At 36.9% G+C, this 17,011-nt stretch overlaps 1 protein-coding gene across 1 annotated transcript; it reads left to right on the forward strand.

Annotated features, from left to right (window-relative positions):
* On the forward strand, positions 1 to 2,870 carry LOC116057597. The gene is made up of 4 exons (XM_031310136.2): positions 1 to 523; positions 685 to 840; positions 1,082 to 1,174; positions 2,445 to 2,870. The coding sequence occupies exons 1-4, from the start codon at positions 179 to 181 to the stop codon at positions 2,751 to 2,753; spliced, it is 903 nt and encodes a 300-aa protein (XP_031165996.1). The 5' UTR covers positions 1 to 178; the 3' UTR covers positions 2,754 to 2,870.
* The last annotated feature ends 14,141 nt before the right edge of the window (positions 2,871 to 17,011 follow it).

Below are 17,011 nucleotides of genomic sequence, written 5' to 3' on the forward strand. Positions count from 1 at the left end.
AAAAACAAAATCTGATATTCTGGAAAAGGTAGCTGAAGAGATATTCAAGTACAAGGCCTACCCAACAGATTCTGACTTCAGTGACGTTGCCGAAGCACTAATCAAGAAGCATCCATGCCTCTCTGAACCTGGTTCATACAACGGTTGTTACGGGTGGAAGCAGCGGTTGAAGACCAAAATGGGCAACTACCGAACTCAGCTAAAGGGCATTGGGTGTTCTGAATTACTTGCAAATTCACTTAAGTCCAAAGCTCCAGAGGATGCATTGCCAGCAAAAAAAGTAAAGAGACCTAAGCGAGGAGAAGCCAACCACATACCTGACATTCCAACTGGAGAGACCCCAGACAAGTTGGAAAACGAGAGACTGTTACTTCTAAGTGAGGTGATGAAACGAAACAACCGTGCACTGATAAAGGACAAAATGGCCAAGACTTTTTCACTGCGGAGACATGAAATTGTGGAGAAGGAATTAGGAGTGGAGGACTTAAAAGTCAGATGGCCCGCATTGTTCTCAATGGATGAGGTAAGTAACTTTTTTGTAAATCCATTGCAATAGTTCTGTTCTATAATATTCTCCCCTACCATTAGAAATCTGCTAATGAGCCATAATGCATGTTTAGGCCCTAGATGTCAAAATAAGATCTTACACACCACATCTTGTAATGTGCTATTTTTTTTTTTAAGATCAATGCTGAATTCATGAGGATTACAACTGTTCCCCTTCAACCGCGGTTCCTGGCTTCCTTGGACAAGCACCACAGCAAGATGATTGATATCATCAGAAACAAGGGAGGAGCTGTCAGAGAGAAGACCCGGAACATACTGAGAGTTTTGGATCAGGTATGTATGTATGTACTCGCTCAGTACATCAAATCAAATTTGTAGAGTTAGAATACACTTTGGAAGATGTGCCATGCTTCTCTTCTGAGTTTGACTGACTTTTTAACTGGTTTACTCAAAGCATTTGTAAATAACAATTACTGTTAACCAAAGAACCCATGTGCATTGTGTGGCAGTTGCATCTTCAATCAAGTTGTAAAACTGAACGGCATGATTTTTTACTGTTTGTGCTCTCATCTAGAGTCTTGAGGTAAATGTAAAGAGAGAGTGCCTGCTGAAGTCTCTTATTGTGTACCTTGGGGAGGATGTGGACAAACTTATCAAGGAGTATCTGGTAAGTAGTCATATGCAATAATCACTTTGGACAAGAAACAAATATTAAAAGTCGAACAGGTGCGACAACTACACAGCTATGCTTCGTAGAGTTGCATACAATCATTTCAGATTTAATTCATTTTCAGGCTGGTTCTGTGGATTTTGGGCTAGTAATGGTTAAATGTTGTACCTAGATCATGTGTGATATTGATACTCGTTACCTGGCGAGGTTTGAAGGACATAATACATTTATTCCCCTTTCCAAAACAAAAATCAACCCCTGTCTGCTAGGTGGCTATCCAGTTTAGCGTAGCTAGCCTCCCCCACAACAAACGGTGGCGCTATGAGTCAATTTAAATTTGGTGGGAGGTAGAGCTGACATTGTAAAGATTTCAATGGTAATGTACTGTTTAAAAATTATAACTACTTTTGAGGGTGTTTATCAATGAGAAATTATCCAACGTATAGTTTTTGAACGTTAGATGTTAGTAGCAGCATTTTTTAATTTTTTTATTTTGAAATGTCTTTCGATATTTATGAGTGCAAACTTTTTGGGTATTTTTAAATCCCAAAAAATTCTAAACTTGTTAAAATAAAGCATGTGCTGGTAACTTTTATTCCTCTAATTTTATTCCTATTACAGTTTGATTTGAAGTGCCCTTACTGAGTGTTAAGGGAAGAATGAATTCAGCAGAACTGATTGAATCCCTGTTTTCTCAGCATAGATGAGTGTAAGAGATAAAAAAAAAAAAAAAAAAAAAAAAACCTTGCCGCATCAAGCTACATAGAAGAGAATCTGGTCAAAAAAACCAAAATATATTACATAAAATATTTCTCTTCAGAGCAGTAGTGCAGACAGAGCAATGGAAGCCTGGACATTCCAAATATTGCATTGTGTAAGGTATCAAGCTGTGGACAGATTCTGAAACTATTGAAAATATGAAAGCACAAGGCAGTTGTGTCATTATAGTGCAACCCTAGAAGTATGTACTGTTAATGTTTTTGTTATGTTTTGGAAGACAATAGTAATACTTCTACTAATGCTTTACTTGTGATGAAGTCAAATGTTTGCTATGAGAAAAATACTTGGAGTTGCCATTTACTATCTGCTGGAATTTGCAAGTCATTACATTTTCAAAAGACCCCCAATTAATTTAATTAATTTGTATTTACAAATTTGATTTAAAAAAAAAAAAAAAACGTTTGCATGGGTATTTCTTTATATTGTTGCACCACACAAAGGTTTAATCAGAATAACTTTTAAAATAAATCTCTTGTCTTTATATAAGGTTGCTCAGAAGGACCAAGCTGAAACGGAGCTCGAGAGGTGTACAATGGCAGTGTTTGTTATAAGGGAGGAGGAGGATCCTCTCCAGCCACCACAGGATGTTGGGGTTGTAATAGAAGGTGTGGAAGTCCTTAACAAGCTGCCATCAGTTACGCATGCATGTGCCATGCTATTTGGCCTCATCTACACTCTAAACTTGAGCTATCCAGGTGAGCTCAAATACACTTTTGATGCGCTGCAGAAAATCTTCATGGAGATTGAACCAAAGACAATGAGACGCAGAGTGTGCAGTCTGAGTGTCAAGCTCTAAAGAATGGATTATTCAAAGAAACAGACATTTGGATACAGCATGTTTTTGTTCTGTGTTCTAGCTTGTATTCACAAACCTTGCAGGAGAATAAAAGGGGTCATTGTTAAATGTAAATAAGAGACACATACTTCATTTACAGAATTTATGTTACCTATGTCTGGTAACATAACGCTGTCAGTGTGGTTCTGGTGGAGTTGTCAAGTTAAAAAAAAAAAGAATAGAAGTTCAACAAATTGAGAAATTAAGAATTTGTTCTGTAAACGGTGAAGGAAAAAGTAGACTTGCATGGAAAACATCACTTTGTGTGGTGAATGTTAATTTCTAAAATGTCTTCTGGTACAAAAGACAAAAGGATTGCAATCTGTTTTCAAGTGTCAGAAGCCTAGTGGGGTTTTAGAGAATAGTAAAAGCTAATGTGGACCGTGGTACTACACAGCAATTATGAGAACATGACTGCTGCTGTTCATAGTTTGCACCACCAGCAGTTGAACTGTATTTTCTCAATTTGTTTTGGTCTCTTGTTACTTATAAAACTCCTGTTATTTGTAATAGTTCAAAATAATGTGACATTCATACATTATAGTCCTTTTCTCGATGGATTGCCACGTTTTAGCACGGTTAGAAAGTATTGTTACACAATACATCTCAAGTTTAAAATGAGATAAACAAACCAGTTTTACATGTTTACATTACATGATTTTGTAAAGGTGATTAAGGTTGCATATGGTTGTAAAAAAAAACTCTCAAAGACCATATTTCACTTAACCCTTGTGTTGTCCTCGGGTCAAATTTGACCCATTCTCAAAACTTTATCAGAAATATGGGTTTCTTTTTTAACCAAATTACCCAAAACAATTTTATAGCATTTTGAAAAAAAATTTAAATGGATTTAAAAGTTGACTAAACTTTAAGATCCACATCTGTGATTATCCATCAACATAGGTTCCTCTAATATTAGTCAAAATAATTCATCATTTCAAAGTTAGGTATAATTTCCTGTAAATGACATGTATTGACCATGTATTCCAAAAATAAGTGTAAAACTAGTGGCAATAAGTTAGTGAAAAATAGCATCGAAAATGTCAAAAAGTGAGAAAAACATAGAAAAAAAGTGCTTTACAAAAGGGACAAAGACGTTAACGTTAACTTTGACCCAGAAGGACAACAAGTGCATGGTCGACCGGAAGACAACACAAGGGTTAATTCTATACAGGTTTTTTTTCCCTAAAGTGATTGTGTGAAACAGCTAGCTTAACATGCTGAAAAATGCATTGCAGGTTTATTTTTTATTTTACAAAAGGTGATGCACATTTAAAAGACATCCCATTAAACAAAGGTCTTTTCATGAGAATATTCTTGTCTTTATTTAAAGTCATTTAAGCATTGAGTGTAACATGTTTTAGCTGAAGTCAAAGTTCTAGTTTTATATTATAGCAGTTAGTTTTGTTCATGGTAAAATTGAAGTTGTAACAATGCATAAGATGTTACTATATTGATCTACATTAAGTAATGTTTTTGCTTGTGACTAAAGAAATGATATTAAGGTATATGTAAAAGTTATAGTTTGAACTGAATCAAACCTTTAACTTGAGAAGAGCTAAAAAAATTACCTGTAACAAAATTAGTGTTTTAATTAGTTTATTCTAAACTAAAAATTATACTTGGATGTAATAGTAATATTAGGTTTTTCTAAATTGAAAAGTTAATTTTGAACAATGTAAAATAATGGTTTATGGTCTTTATAACAAATAATATTTTTACATTGTGTGAATGTAAAGCTTTAACTTCGGATAAATAAATATTTTAATTCATAATAAATAAAAATGTATATTTAGACTAAATCAGAAATATAATTTGAGCAAAACTAAAAAAATTACCTGTAACAAAATTAGTGTTTTAATTAGTTTATTCTAAACTAAAAATTATACTTGGATGTAATAGTAATATTAGGTTTCTCCAAATTGAAAACTTAATTTGGAACAATGTAAAATAATAGTTTATGGACTTTATAACAAATCATATTTTTACTTTGTGAATGTAAATCTTTAAATTCGGATAAATAAATATTTTAATTTATAATAAATCAAAATTAATATTTAGACTAAATCAGAAATATAATTTGAGCAAAACTAAAAAAATTAGCTGTAACAAATTAGAGTAATTTTTTTAAGTTGATCCAAAGTACCATTTTTTTCAGTGTAGGTGAAGCTATGTCACGCCAGGTGTAGATAGCTGGGATAAGTGCACGTTCACGGCTTTTTTAAATAGACCACGGTATCAATCACAGATTTACTGATGCAGAAATGGAGAAGACACGTGTGGCATATCTTTAACCCTTTGAGCAGCAGCTTTTAATGGAAAATTACGAGGAGGTGAAACATATAATATGCAAAAAGGGAAATACGGCTGTTATCAGACAGAGAAAAAAAGCCCAACAGACAATTGGACTGACTGAATGCGTAAGGATTTAAAAAGATCTACTTAGGGCCTACTAGTCACTCCACATTTTTACTAAGTTGTACACTCTGTTTTAATTGCTTTTAATATGCTTGTTTTATGTGTTGGTTTTATTGCTGTATCTGTTTTTCTGTGCTAAATGTGCTGGTTTTACTGTAAAGTGTATTTGAGTAGCCTGTAAAGCACTATATCAATAAAATGGTTTATTATTTAGCCTACTTTGCCTCAAAAGTGAGCAGAGGGAATTCATGTTCCTCAGGCAATTTACCCTAAGGACTAGGCTTAATTTCAAACCCTTATTCATGTGAGAATATGTTTTACAACCATATGCACAAATCTCTATAAGCTATGTCTAATTCTAAATATCTTTGTACAATTAATGTTCATACAGAACAAACATGACTGGACAAAAACTAGAAAAATAAGTTAAGTGACTTCAATACAATACACAATACACACTGTAAGCATATCTGTAAAACAATATAGCCTATTATTATTCATGTTTTTTTCTCACTCCCAAGCTCCAAGATGCGTGACAGCACCAAAATAAAAAGATTAAGAAGCTTTGTGGCATTCCAACACATTCTCACTCCCATCTCGTAAAATACGGACGTTTGGTCAGGTGCCATTGTCGTCGTTATTGACGCTAAAAGTCTCCTTTAGAGTCTGCTGCACAGTGTGGGAGGATCACCCTGCCTCCCCCCGCCTCTCCACGTTGCACGGGGCAAATTCACGGGGAGAGCAGCGGAGGAAAAGCCCATTTCCTCCGCATTGTCCCACTTTATCTCCGGTGCCAGTGCAACCATTTCTTACCATCCAAACAACTGCAATAGTAGGATTTAAATCAAACTTGTGACAGCAGTAGTGACAAGTAATGCATGTTAATAAAAAATAAAGCCGAACACATTCAGAAGACAACGGAATAACTGTTAAACACGTTTATTTCGGATCAGAGCGGCAGCTGATTTATACGACGGAGCATTAGGGCCACATCAAAGAAAAAAAAATAAGGAGGAAGATATTTTTTTTATTTATTTTGCATTTCGAGAATAAAGTCGAAATGTCGAGAATGAAGTCAACATGACGATAATAAAGTTGAAATACTTTTTCGAGAATAAAGTCGAAATGTCGAGAATAAAGTCAACATGACGAGAATGAAGTTGAACTATACCATTTCGAGAATAATGTTGAAATGTCGAGAATAAATTCAACTCCTTTATCACTTAATAGAGCGACTGTCCGCCATGCCAGCTGCCATGTAGGAAACATCATAATTATGGGTTACGTCCTTGGAGTGCCGCGCTCGCCTGAGCTCCACTCCATCAGGATCAGACAAATCAATTGTCTTATTGTGTCTTGTGATACAACATATGCGTAGGTGTAACCATCGATACCCTCGCATCTGTCCATTACAAGCTATTTCAGTTGGCCACCTCTTCCAAGTTTGTGTGGTTTCTCCTTCTGAACAGACGCAATTTTCGGCACAATCTCTTCAAATTCCTAATACTTATCATCATACTGTGTTTATGTGCTAAAAGAGAAAGAGTTCATGCATTTTGTAGAATACTATAGGGTCCGTGATAGGTAATAGAGCTAGTAGTTTGGTTTATTCTCAAAAGTCCGACTTGATTCTTGAAATATCAAGTTTTTTCTCGACATGTCGACTTTATTCTCGACATTTCGACTTTATTCTCGAAAAAGTATTTCAACTTTATTCTCGTTATGTTGACTTTATTCTCGAAAAAGTATTTCAACTTTATTCTCGTCATGTTGACTTTATTCTCGACATTTCGACTTTATTCTCAAAATGCAAAATAAATAACACATCTTCCTCCTTCATTTTTTTCCCTTGATGTGGCCCTAATGCTCCGTCGTAGATTTAACACATAAGACTCCAGGATTAATCTTAGCCTGGCTGTTAGCCTGCTCTGGAGCAGGCTAGCTGCAAAGAATAAATCTCCATGGTTACTTGGCTGGGTTTAATTCAACCTGCTTTTGTGCAAATCAAAGCTAACTTCATCCAGTATAACTTGAATATCCCAGCTTAATCCCTTATCCTGGTTTTGTGAAACAGGACCCAGAGGTCATGGGAAGGGTGTATTTGAATTTAACAGCCAAACATTATTCCCTTTTACATCACATGTCATTTACCTGACGCTTTTATCCAAAGCAACCTACAATTGCTATATATGTCAGATGGAGCAACTAGGGGTTAAGTATCTTGCTCAGGGACACATTGGTTGATGTATCACAGTGGGAATTGAACCTGGGTCTCCCACACCAAAGGCATGTGTTACATCCACTGCGCCATAACCACCCACCATTCCCATTCCCTCCTTTCCTTGAGTGCCATCATCCCATTAAAAACTCTACCAACTCTAACAACTCTACATTGGAAGGACAGATTCATAGAAAAGTTCATCACTCAATACCAACACAGTATGCTGTGATTTTGGAAATAAATGGCTCAAGAACCTTTTCAGTAATGACAGTGAATTGTACAAGTGCTGGTCTGAGGTGTGGCAGAGTAAAAGTGGATATCTGAAGCTCTCTAGTGGACAGTTAAAGAAGTGCAGCAAACTGTCTCTACACAGTTTACACTTGTATAGTTGATCATTTCAGATATATATCTTCTGTGGTGCCCTTGCACAACGTTTTACATGTTTTATTACATAACCTGTAGTGTTTTATTACAGCAATTAAACCTAACACAGAAATAGATGTATGCCATAAGCATTGTCCTCTTGTATCAATCCTGCAGCTCATACACAAATACATGTACGAACATAGAAACACACACATGCACACACAGGCTTTGACCATTAAAAAACAACCAGGGAGCAGCTTTATGTCCCCAGATGTGAGGTGAACCCACATAATGCACTCTAAAAATGCATTCTTTTTATTTATATATTTTAATATATATTGTAACAAATTGCAAGAGTTTGCAACGTTTTATTCTCAGGTGTTTCAAAAGTAACATTTTGTCATCCTGCCTTCATAACAACAAAGGCTGGCAAGGACACCTGCTCTTCCATGTGAGTCCTTGTCCTGCCTCTTCCATCCACTCATCAATGCCAGATAATATGCTTCACCTAACACTAAATAACCTGCATCAGCAGAAGCTAGCCCATCTGAACACCCATCTTCTCACCTCTCATCTCCCACTGTCCTTGACTCTGCAACAGCCTTCTTTATATGTAATATTCAGGTGTATGTAGAGATGGAGATAACTAAGGATCAATGGGTTTTGTCAGTGAATCCTAGCCTCATCTGGATGTTGGCAAAGTTTCAGCGGCGGCACATGTGACAGCCTGCTCCATCTCAGGCATGATCAATGAATAGTAATCTACACTAGTGATCTGATTGTATGTGCACACATGTCATAAAAACATGATCCTCGTTGGAATAAAAGGGTAGAGTGCAAAGTCAGCTGCAGTGCTGTAGTTGATTTTGTATCATAGTAAAAGTGTTGGTGTTGGAAAGTTGGTTGAAAGAATAAAACAGATCTTGAATCAGGATTATCAGACACATTTTGTCGAATCCCATGCCCTGGCAGATGTGACCCGCACTGGTTGTTGGCAGGCAAGCTATGGGAAAAGTCAGGGCAACGTACATATACACGTGTATGATATACATGCCGCAGAGAAAATCTGAACCGCAGATGTGCTAATGAAGGAAACAGATGGACAAATATAGCAGTGTAGAGTTGTGTGGTAACACAATTACATAAGCCATTTGTAATGTAAACTAAGAGATTAATAGGTTTTACTGTATTTACGACAGATGTTTTACTGTAGTTTATGCAACTATAAACTGGATTTGCTGCAGTAAAAATATAACCGTAACATTTCTTTCATCATTGACTCTTATCCTTAAATATTTTCCTTTCATTAATGTTGCCAAAAATGTTCATGCTGTTTGAAATTTCATGTCCATTTATGATTTATTATTCCAATCTAACACCATGACTGATAGACTGGCACATCTCTTCCCAGCTATCTCCCTATCTATAATCCAAACTTTCTCACCGTCCCTCGCTTGTTTCTTTCCTACTTGCCAGACATGCACAGTCAAACTCAGTCATAACAACTGTTATCTTAGGGACCGTTCGGTATTTATGGAATGGACCACCGGAGGAAAATAGGGGAGGGTCATGTCTTTTTATTCTTTGTTGAGGGGAGGGTCACCCAACATTTTTTAGTCTAGGAGGGGGGGGGTTACACAACTTTTGTATTCATGAAACAGCAAAATTTCAAAGTGGCTTGTTTGGTGCATATTTTTCCACGTAGCTCTCAGTCTCGCCCGCTACCAGATGGGTCTGACCCATGAGTTTGCTGGGGGGCAGAGGGAGCACTGCTCCCCTGGTGGCTGAAAGGGGTAATTGCATTGTTTAAAAATGAGTGGAATAATTATATTTGGCATGACCAGACATTTTATAAATATTTTAAATAACACAAAACAACTAAATGGTGGGAGGTACATCTGATTTCATATAGGCTACTGCTTTAGTAAAAAAAAATATTACCTGGCTGACGATGGGAGCAGCAGGACGCAAAAAACGAAAGTTACTGTTGCACTAGTCTGGACATCTTGCCGTGCCAACTTTGCAATAAAGGTTTCCTAAATTCCATGTATATACATTTGATGTCAGCTTACTAAATGATTGCGGGTTTTGTGTAGATTTGGACTTTTATACGTTTATTCCACTTTGTTTAAACGGCGAAGTTCGCCTTGTTCACCTGTTTGGAGCTGGCTGGTGAATGTGACGCTCGTATAGGCCTTGCTGGATACACCGTTACCCTTTTTGTGGATGTACTGATCGCTGTGGATTACTTTTTTTTCATGTCATTAGATTACGGCAAAATACGGATCTTTTTTCTTAACGTGTCTTAACGTTTTATGGTGTGACTGCGCTTCGTTTCTGCGTTTGGATAGACATCTCAACAGACTGTAGGTCGAACACTAGGGATGGGGTTATCGATCCTGTGGTATCGATAGATCGATATACTCACGCTACTCATTTGGCATTGATTTCCTTAAAAAAAATCAATATAAACTAAACAATAATAATTGCGGGTGTATGCATCACTTTCAGCTGTTTTAGATTACTTACTTAAATTACTATGTACCGGGACACCCCTGTACCTGGCGGCGTATTAAGCTGGCCCATGTCACGTGACAGGACAGCCGACAGCGACACAGCCAAGGGCCGGAAAATGTGTATGTTTTTGTTCATATTTAATTTATTTCATTCATATTTATGTTATTTATTTTATTATTTATTATTATTTTTGACCATAATATATTTTGTATAAATGGTCTGTATTTGTCTTGTGATTTGTCTTGAATGTAATAATATTTTTACTGACAAAAATTGCCAATAAGAAATTAACGGTATCGATATCGATGAAAATGCAAGAAAAAGTATCAGTATCGTATCGAATCCTAAAAGTGTGGTATCGCCCATCCCTATCGAACACTGATTGTTCACTGTTACATTTTAGTTGAATTTAAGTGTCGGGGCATTCCGCCACCATCTGTCTATTGCGTTCCAAGACAGCCGTGCCGCGATTGGATTTCATAAGGGCGAATTGTTAAATTGTTACAATGTAATTTAAAATCTGCTTTAAAAATAAACATATATGTTTTGGATAATGTTTTGGATAATGTTCAGCTTCGGCAGCTTTACCTTTATAGCTAAATACAATGACTGCGGAAGCCTATGACGAGTCCATAGCAACCAGTTTGTGTGTTGAATTAATTACCCAGTGTGCTTTGCTGAATGGTCTCAATGTTTTATTGTTTTATTTCAGGTGAATACTAGTTAATTAGAGGAGTAACTTAGTATTCGAAGTAATGCAGGAAGTGTGCATTTAGTTTCCATGCTTATTGTGTTTCCACAACAATGTTAGTGAGTAAATCTACTGAAATGGCCACCACACTATAACAGAGGAGTGTGATGTATAAGATGAGAAGGCAGAGGTTAAATCACGTAAGTCATGGTTGTAAAAAATAAAAGGCATTTGTACAGCTTTGCCAAGTGCTAACCAGTACAGTATTATAAATAATTGATGGGGAGGTTCATTCATCTTTTCACAATCATGTTGGAGGATCATAGAGATATTTTAACTGGCAAAGGGAGGGTCAAGTCTAATGTTACTAAACATCCCAAAAGTCCTCTTGTGGCACTTTATATAAATGACAAACAGTCCCTTAGTCGTTAGGGCGCAGAGTAGGGAGAGCTCTTTGTATCACTGTGACTCTTTTCCAAGCATCTGAATGTGTAATGGATTATCAGTGTGAAAAAATGCTGCAATTGTGAGTATTTTATTTTTCTACAAGGGCATGATATTCAAGTCTAAGCCATGAAGTAAAAACTTGACTCAAACTTGCCATGATTATTCATATATGTAAATCTACTATAGGTAACAATGTAAATAAAGTAAAGCCTTCACTCCACTCGGCTTGGAGCAAGAGCCTGACACCAGGCCACCAGAGGGATTCAGCACCTAGGAGGAAGAAACTAAACTCCTCTTAGCTCTGGGACTGAGTGAAGAAGGGGTCCAGTCCCAGAAGTCATTGCACTCCCATAACAGTCTCCCAAGCACAACCCAGTTTGGGTGTGCTAAATGCCTACCTGGTGAGAGAGGTCCAATTTATAAGCTAAAGCCCCTGCCCCCAAGTGTGGTGGCAACGATTCAAGGTGCTAGGGCATCATCCACTATAAGCCTACTGTATATGGCTATAAATGGCTCTTGTGGATGTTTTGACATGCCTTCAGCAGCTGCTAGACAAGGGTCTCTCCTTTTCCATGATTAAGGTCAATTTGGCGGGTATATCTGGCTGTCATGTTGTCTTAAATGTAGTGATTCCATCTTACCTTTTTTTAGCAGCTGAAGAGTGACAGGAAATGGGGAAGAGAGAGGGGATGACACAGCAATTGGCCACTGGTCGGATTCGAACATGGCAACATGGTGAGATAGTGGTTATCCCCCCATGCGCTAAACAAAAGCGGATGCCGGTTGAATCCAGCATCCCCTCATGGGATTTTTACTTGGTACTTTGTAGTCCCCCATTTCAGCCCATTGAGTCTGCAGATATGACATTTCTTTCATACAAGACTGCACTCAGCTTTGACGTCCGCAAAGCTTTATGCTTTGTCTGTGCATCCCTCTTGTACCCAGTTCACCTCAGATGACTCCAAGGTTACATTACGGATGGGGCATATTTGCCTAAGACTATCCCTGCAGCCTTTAGCTCTATGGCTTTTGAGCTTGTGAGCTTTTGTCTCCCTGCTTTTGCTTCTGAGGAGCAGACAAGGTTGCATCTCCTGTGTCTTGTGTATGTGCCACGCACCTGCACAGACCACACTCAAGAGTATGTGTTTGTGTGACCAGTTGGACCAGGGGCTATCGAACTGAGGGAGGAGTTAGTTAGTTTGTCTTGTGCATGGGGGATAGTTCAGGGCTTGTGCCCTTTTCTATCCATGAAGACATGATGTGAGGGGAGGAGCTAGAGGAGGAGCCCACTCGGGAGGAATGAAGGCAGCATGTGACCAAAATTATTATTATATATATATAGATACATACACATATATATATACACACACATATACATATATATATATATATATATATATATATATATATATACACACATACACATACATATACATATTCTTTTAAGAATAAATCAAAGAAATAGATAAATACATAAATATTGAAAAAACAAAACACAAATGGGCACAAATAGAATGAAGGATCAAATAAAAGATAAAGCCAACAGAACTGAGCAAACAGAAACCTACATTTGTTCATGTATTGGTGGGGGGGGGGTTGCCTGTCAGTCGTGGAAATTAAAGTAGCTTACTACAAAAAGAAAAAGGAAGGTTAAAAAGTTTTAAATGAACTTGATAAATAGAAGGGAACAGTGAAAAAGAGCGATATATGAGGTATGTAGAGTGTAAATGGGGTCAAGGGAATGATGTTAAATGTGAAAATGTAATCGTGGGTTATGAATTGGGATTATGGTGGTTTGTTTTGCAGGATTAAGGACAGGGGGGTTCCGGTGGCCCATCGTGCTTCCTGGATTAGCTGCGTCATTGCTGAGTTGTGGATGGCTCTCTGAATGTAGTTTTTTGTGAGGGCGATGTTCCTTTCTTGGATGGGTTTGAGCCCGGACAATCTGTGGATGTAATGGGTGCTGATGTACTGTGGGAGTCTGTATGCCATTTTTATTGACTGAGGGAGGACCATGGTGATGGATGTATTTATGTGCAGGCGGGGCCCCACGTAGGTCACTACAGGTCATCTGCCTTAAAAGGAGTGAATAGAGGTGTCTTCAGTTAGGTCATGCGGGGCGTGATATCCCCAAACTATATGTGCTGTATCTCGTTCCTCTTGTTCAGGGAACAAAAGTTAAAGTCATCAACAATTCCGTTCCTTGAAGCAGTTTTATCTCAGAGTAATTCTAAAGAGTTTTTTTTTTTTTAATCATTGTTATTACCCTAAAGGGAAATTGGATGGCATAAAATGCAATTCTGTCTCTATTTTCTATAGGTAACTTGAAAATCATGGTTTATAATGTTTCTTATTCTTTCTTTGCAATTTTATTTAGCTGAAATCATTCTTACAAACTGGCTCTATCTTAATTCATTTAAACAAAATACAGACTAAAAAATGCATTTGAAAGTTGTAGTGTGTTAATAAAGTTGCAAAATGTATAAAAAAGTAAGAAATCAAACAGGGGCACAGCTGAAGCAACCAACAAAGACAAACCAGAAATGTTAGGAAGAGGCAGGCTTTAAAAGACTGCAGTAGTGCAGATCCGGGGTAATCAATTTGACTGATTATGTATCCAATTAACCTGGCAGCTGGTGTTGAAAATAGGAAAAGGACATTTTGTTGCCTTTTTGAATGCCTTCTATATTTAAAAGTCAGTTTACAAACCCACTTCTCCAATAGAAATCTGAATGAATGAAATTGTAACTGCCTTTTTTCCAATGTAGTTTTGTTAATGCTCCATGAGCCATGACAAAAGTGCAGGTAACTGAACATGCACATTTGATGCTCATGTGTCTCCCATTGTAATGAATATATGGCTTTTTTTAAATTTAAATCAAGAACCTTTTTATGACTTGCTAATTCTGCTTTTTACAATAATTTCACATGGCAGGATCGGGGGTTTGTTCTCCTACATCTTATTCAGATCTCGAATAACAGAGTAAAATCGTGGTGGGACTGATAGCGTTGCTGAAATTATAGGGTTGCTGTGGTGTGCTTAGTCTAGCTAGTTAAAATTAGCCCCAGTAAACTGAAAAATGTGTTAACATATTTCTATCATGCATTTCAGTGATTACCTAAAACAGCAACAATACTTCCTCCATTTAAAATTTTGGAGAAAACACAAGTTGAATCCCACCCACAGCCTTGGTGAGTCACACTACTTTGCAGGTTCAGCACAGTAGAACTCTGTATAACAAGAATGCTTTAGAATCCTAGTTATAAGAGGGAGCCAAGTCCAATTTCTGTCTGAAAAAAAGCTGTAGTTTTGAGTGCATAATTGCCTGTTACTTGAAAGGTTAATGCATGACTAAAGATGCACAAACATAGGAAATGATTTGGCCCCTGCAGAGACCTTCCTTGTGGGTGATTCATGGCCATTTTGAACGTGTTTAAAACAACAAGTAAAAGTAGGCAGGATTCACGATTACAATCGCTGTACTTGATCTATTTGCAACAGGAAGTGAATTTGTTTTGTGTCTTTCATCACTCAGATTAAATATAAATAGGAGTGATTTTTTCTGTTGTAGCTGTGGCTGCCCTCACTGAAATTGCACTTGTTAGACTTGGTAAGCTTAGGATGCAGTGCCAACCTCTGTGGGTGAGACACAAAAGCTTTTTCTGTCATTCATACACATATATTTCCTGATAGATGAAATTGTAATTCTGCAGCAGCCCTCTGGGTAAATTGCACAGCTATCTAATGGATCTCTAAGAGCTGTAAAGCTACAACACTCTGATAGTTGACATCAGTTAATGTTTCTTTAACTGTCAGTATGCCAGAAGAAATCAGAAGCCATAAAAGATGCTTTTTGGCATCAGAGAAGTTGTAAGACCAGGAATGTTCAGTGTTTTTCTCGCTCTAGCTAAGTGTCATGATTTACGAAGGCCAGATGGATGAAAATACTTTGCCAAGTATCACATGAATACATGTTTCTGTTGCATAAAGGAACGGAGCAAAGAGCTGTAAAGGAAGATGAACGTTTCATGCAGATTATTAAATAGTTTTGATTTGTTTAAAAGGGGGCAAGGAAGCGAAGGAAGTAAGAAGACATGAAAGTACACAAGAAGTAAGGCACTAAGACAGTTAAACACTGCAGTCGTGTCCGTCGAGCAGGAGATAATTAAGCAGAGAGCAACAGATGTATATTTTTTAACTGTTTACATGTCCCTTAGTACATTGCTGTGTGCGTCCCAATATGTACTGCAATAATGATAATGAGTCAACCCACCCACTCACTTGAGGTTGCAAATGTAAAATCAGAGTTTATGAATATATTAAAAATATGTCTTTAACCATCTTTAGATATTCATGCACATTCTTGTATCTGTCTAAGTTATGTATTTAAGTCGATGGTGTTAAATAATCAAATCCCTTTTCTGGCACTGTGCCGCATGAGGTTCTGAAAGTGTACTCCTACCCCAAAATGCAGCGTCACACTGTTATCCCAAATTAGTTGACTTTACTAGAAATTTGCGTGGAAACCCATTGCCTTAAACCGTTTAAGTTTTTAGACAAGGTGAAACTTAACAGGTCAAGTTGTATTAGCACAGACTGATAGTTTGATGCAGTAGACAAATTAAGTTCATATAAGTAGTCATTGCTAAAAATCATTAGTTAGACTTTTTTTTTTTTTTAAATATAATAAATACAAAACAGGCTCTACTTATTTACTTACTATAGAAAGATATCAAACTTATAAATATGTTTTTTTTTTTTGTAACAGTACAGTTTTAAGAACAACATATTCAACACATTTGTTCTAGTAAAACATAAAGAATGACAGTGCATAGATTGTAATTTGTAACGTACTCTGCACAATTCTGTTAGCCAAAATACTTTCTTACTGCCCAGACCCCATCAGTCTCTCCCCCGGGTCTCGGTCATGGTTCAACAATAAATGTAGATAAACATGAACACTAAATCAACCATACTAAACTAAAATCAAGGTAACATAAATGCACACGCAAAACATTAACAGAACATTATTAGAACACACTTTAACTAGGACAGAAACCGTTCAGAACATATATTTTTTCCCATGAGGCTTTGCAGTCAAATGACCCCGCCCCTGCCATACAGAAACTTAACATTCTTAGTTATCTCTACTTAATATGATCTGTGCACTGCATCCTTAAGATGATTATTAGAAACAACTCATGTGATTTAGTAATGACTATGGTTTTTAACAAAACATGAAAGAATAAGTTGAAGTTTAATTACAACTAAATCTGGGTTTAAAGTACCGACTTCAGCTTCTCATTTGATTCATCAAAAACATGCCATCATATGATACAATGTGTAAAAAAAATTCGATATTTTTAACTAGGAGGGTGTGAGGGTCAAAAAAGGCGTTTTGTTGCCTCAGAGCAATGATATGCTGTACTAGTTAATTAGTTCTGTGAGCAATGCGACAGCCTTTTTTTCATTGACACTGTAAGGTGTTGGTATATCTGAATCTGTATTTAGTGGAGTGTTGTATGGGATTAAATAGGTAATTTTATTCATTACATCAC

Source organism: Sander lucioperca, chromosome 18 (assembly GCF_008315115.2).
Source record: "Sander lucioperca isolate FBNREF2018 chromosome 18, SLUC_FBN_1.2, whole genome shotgun sequence".
In the NCBI taxonomy this organism is placed as follows: domain Eukaryota; kingdom Metazoa; phylum Chordata; class Actinopteri; order Perciformes; family Percidae; genus Sander; species Sander lucioperca.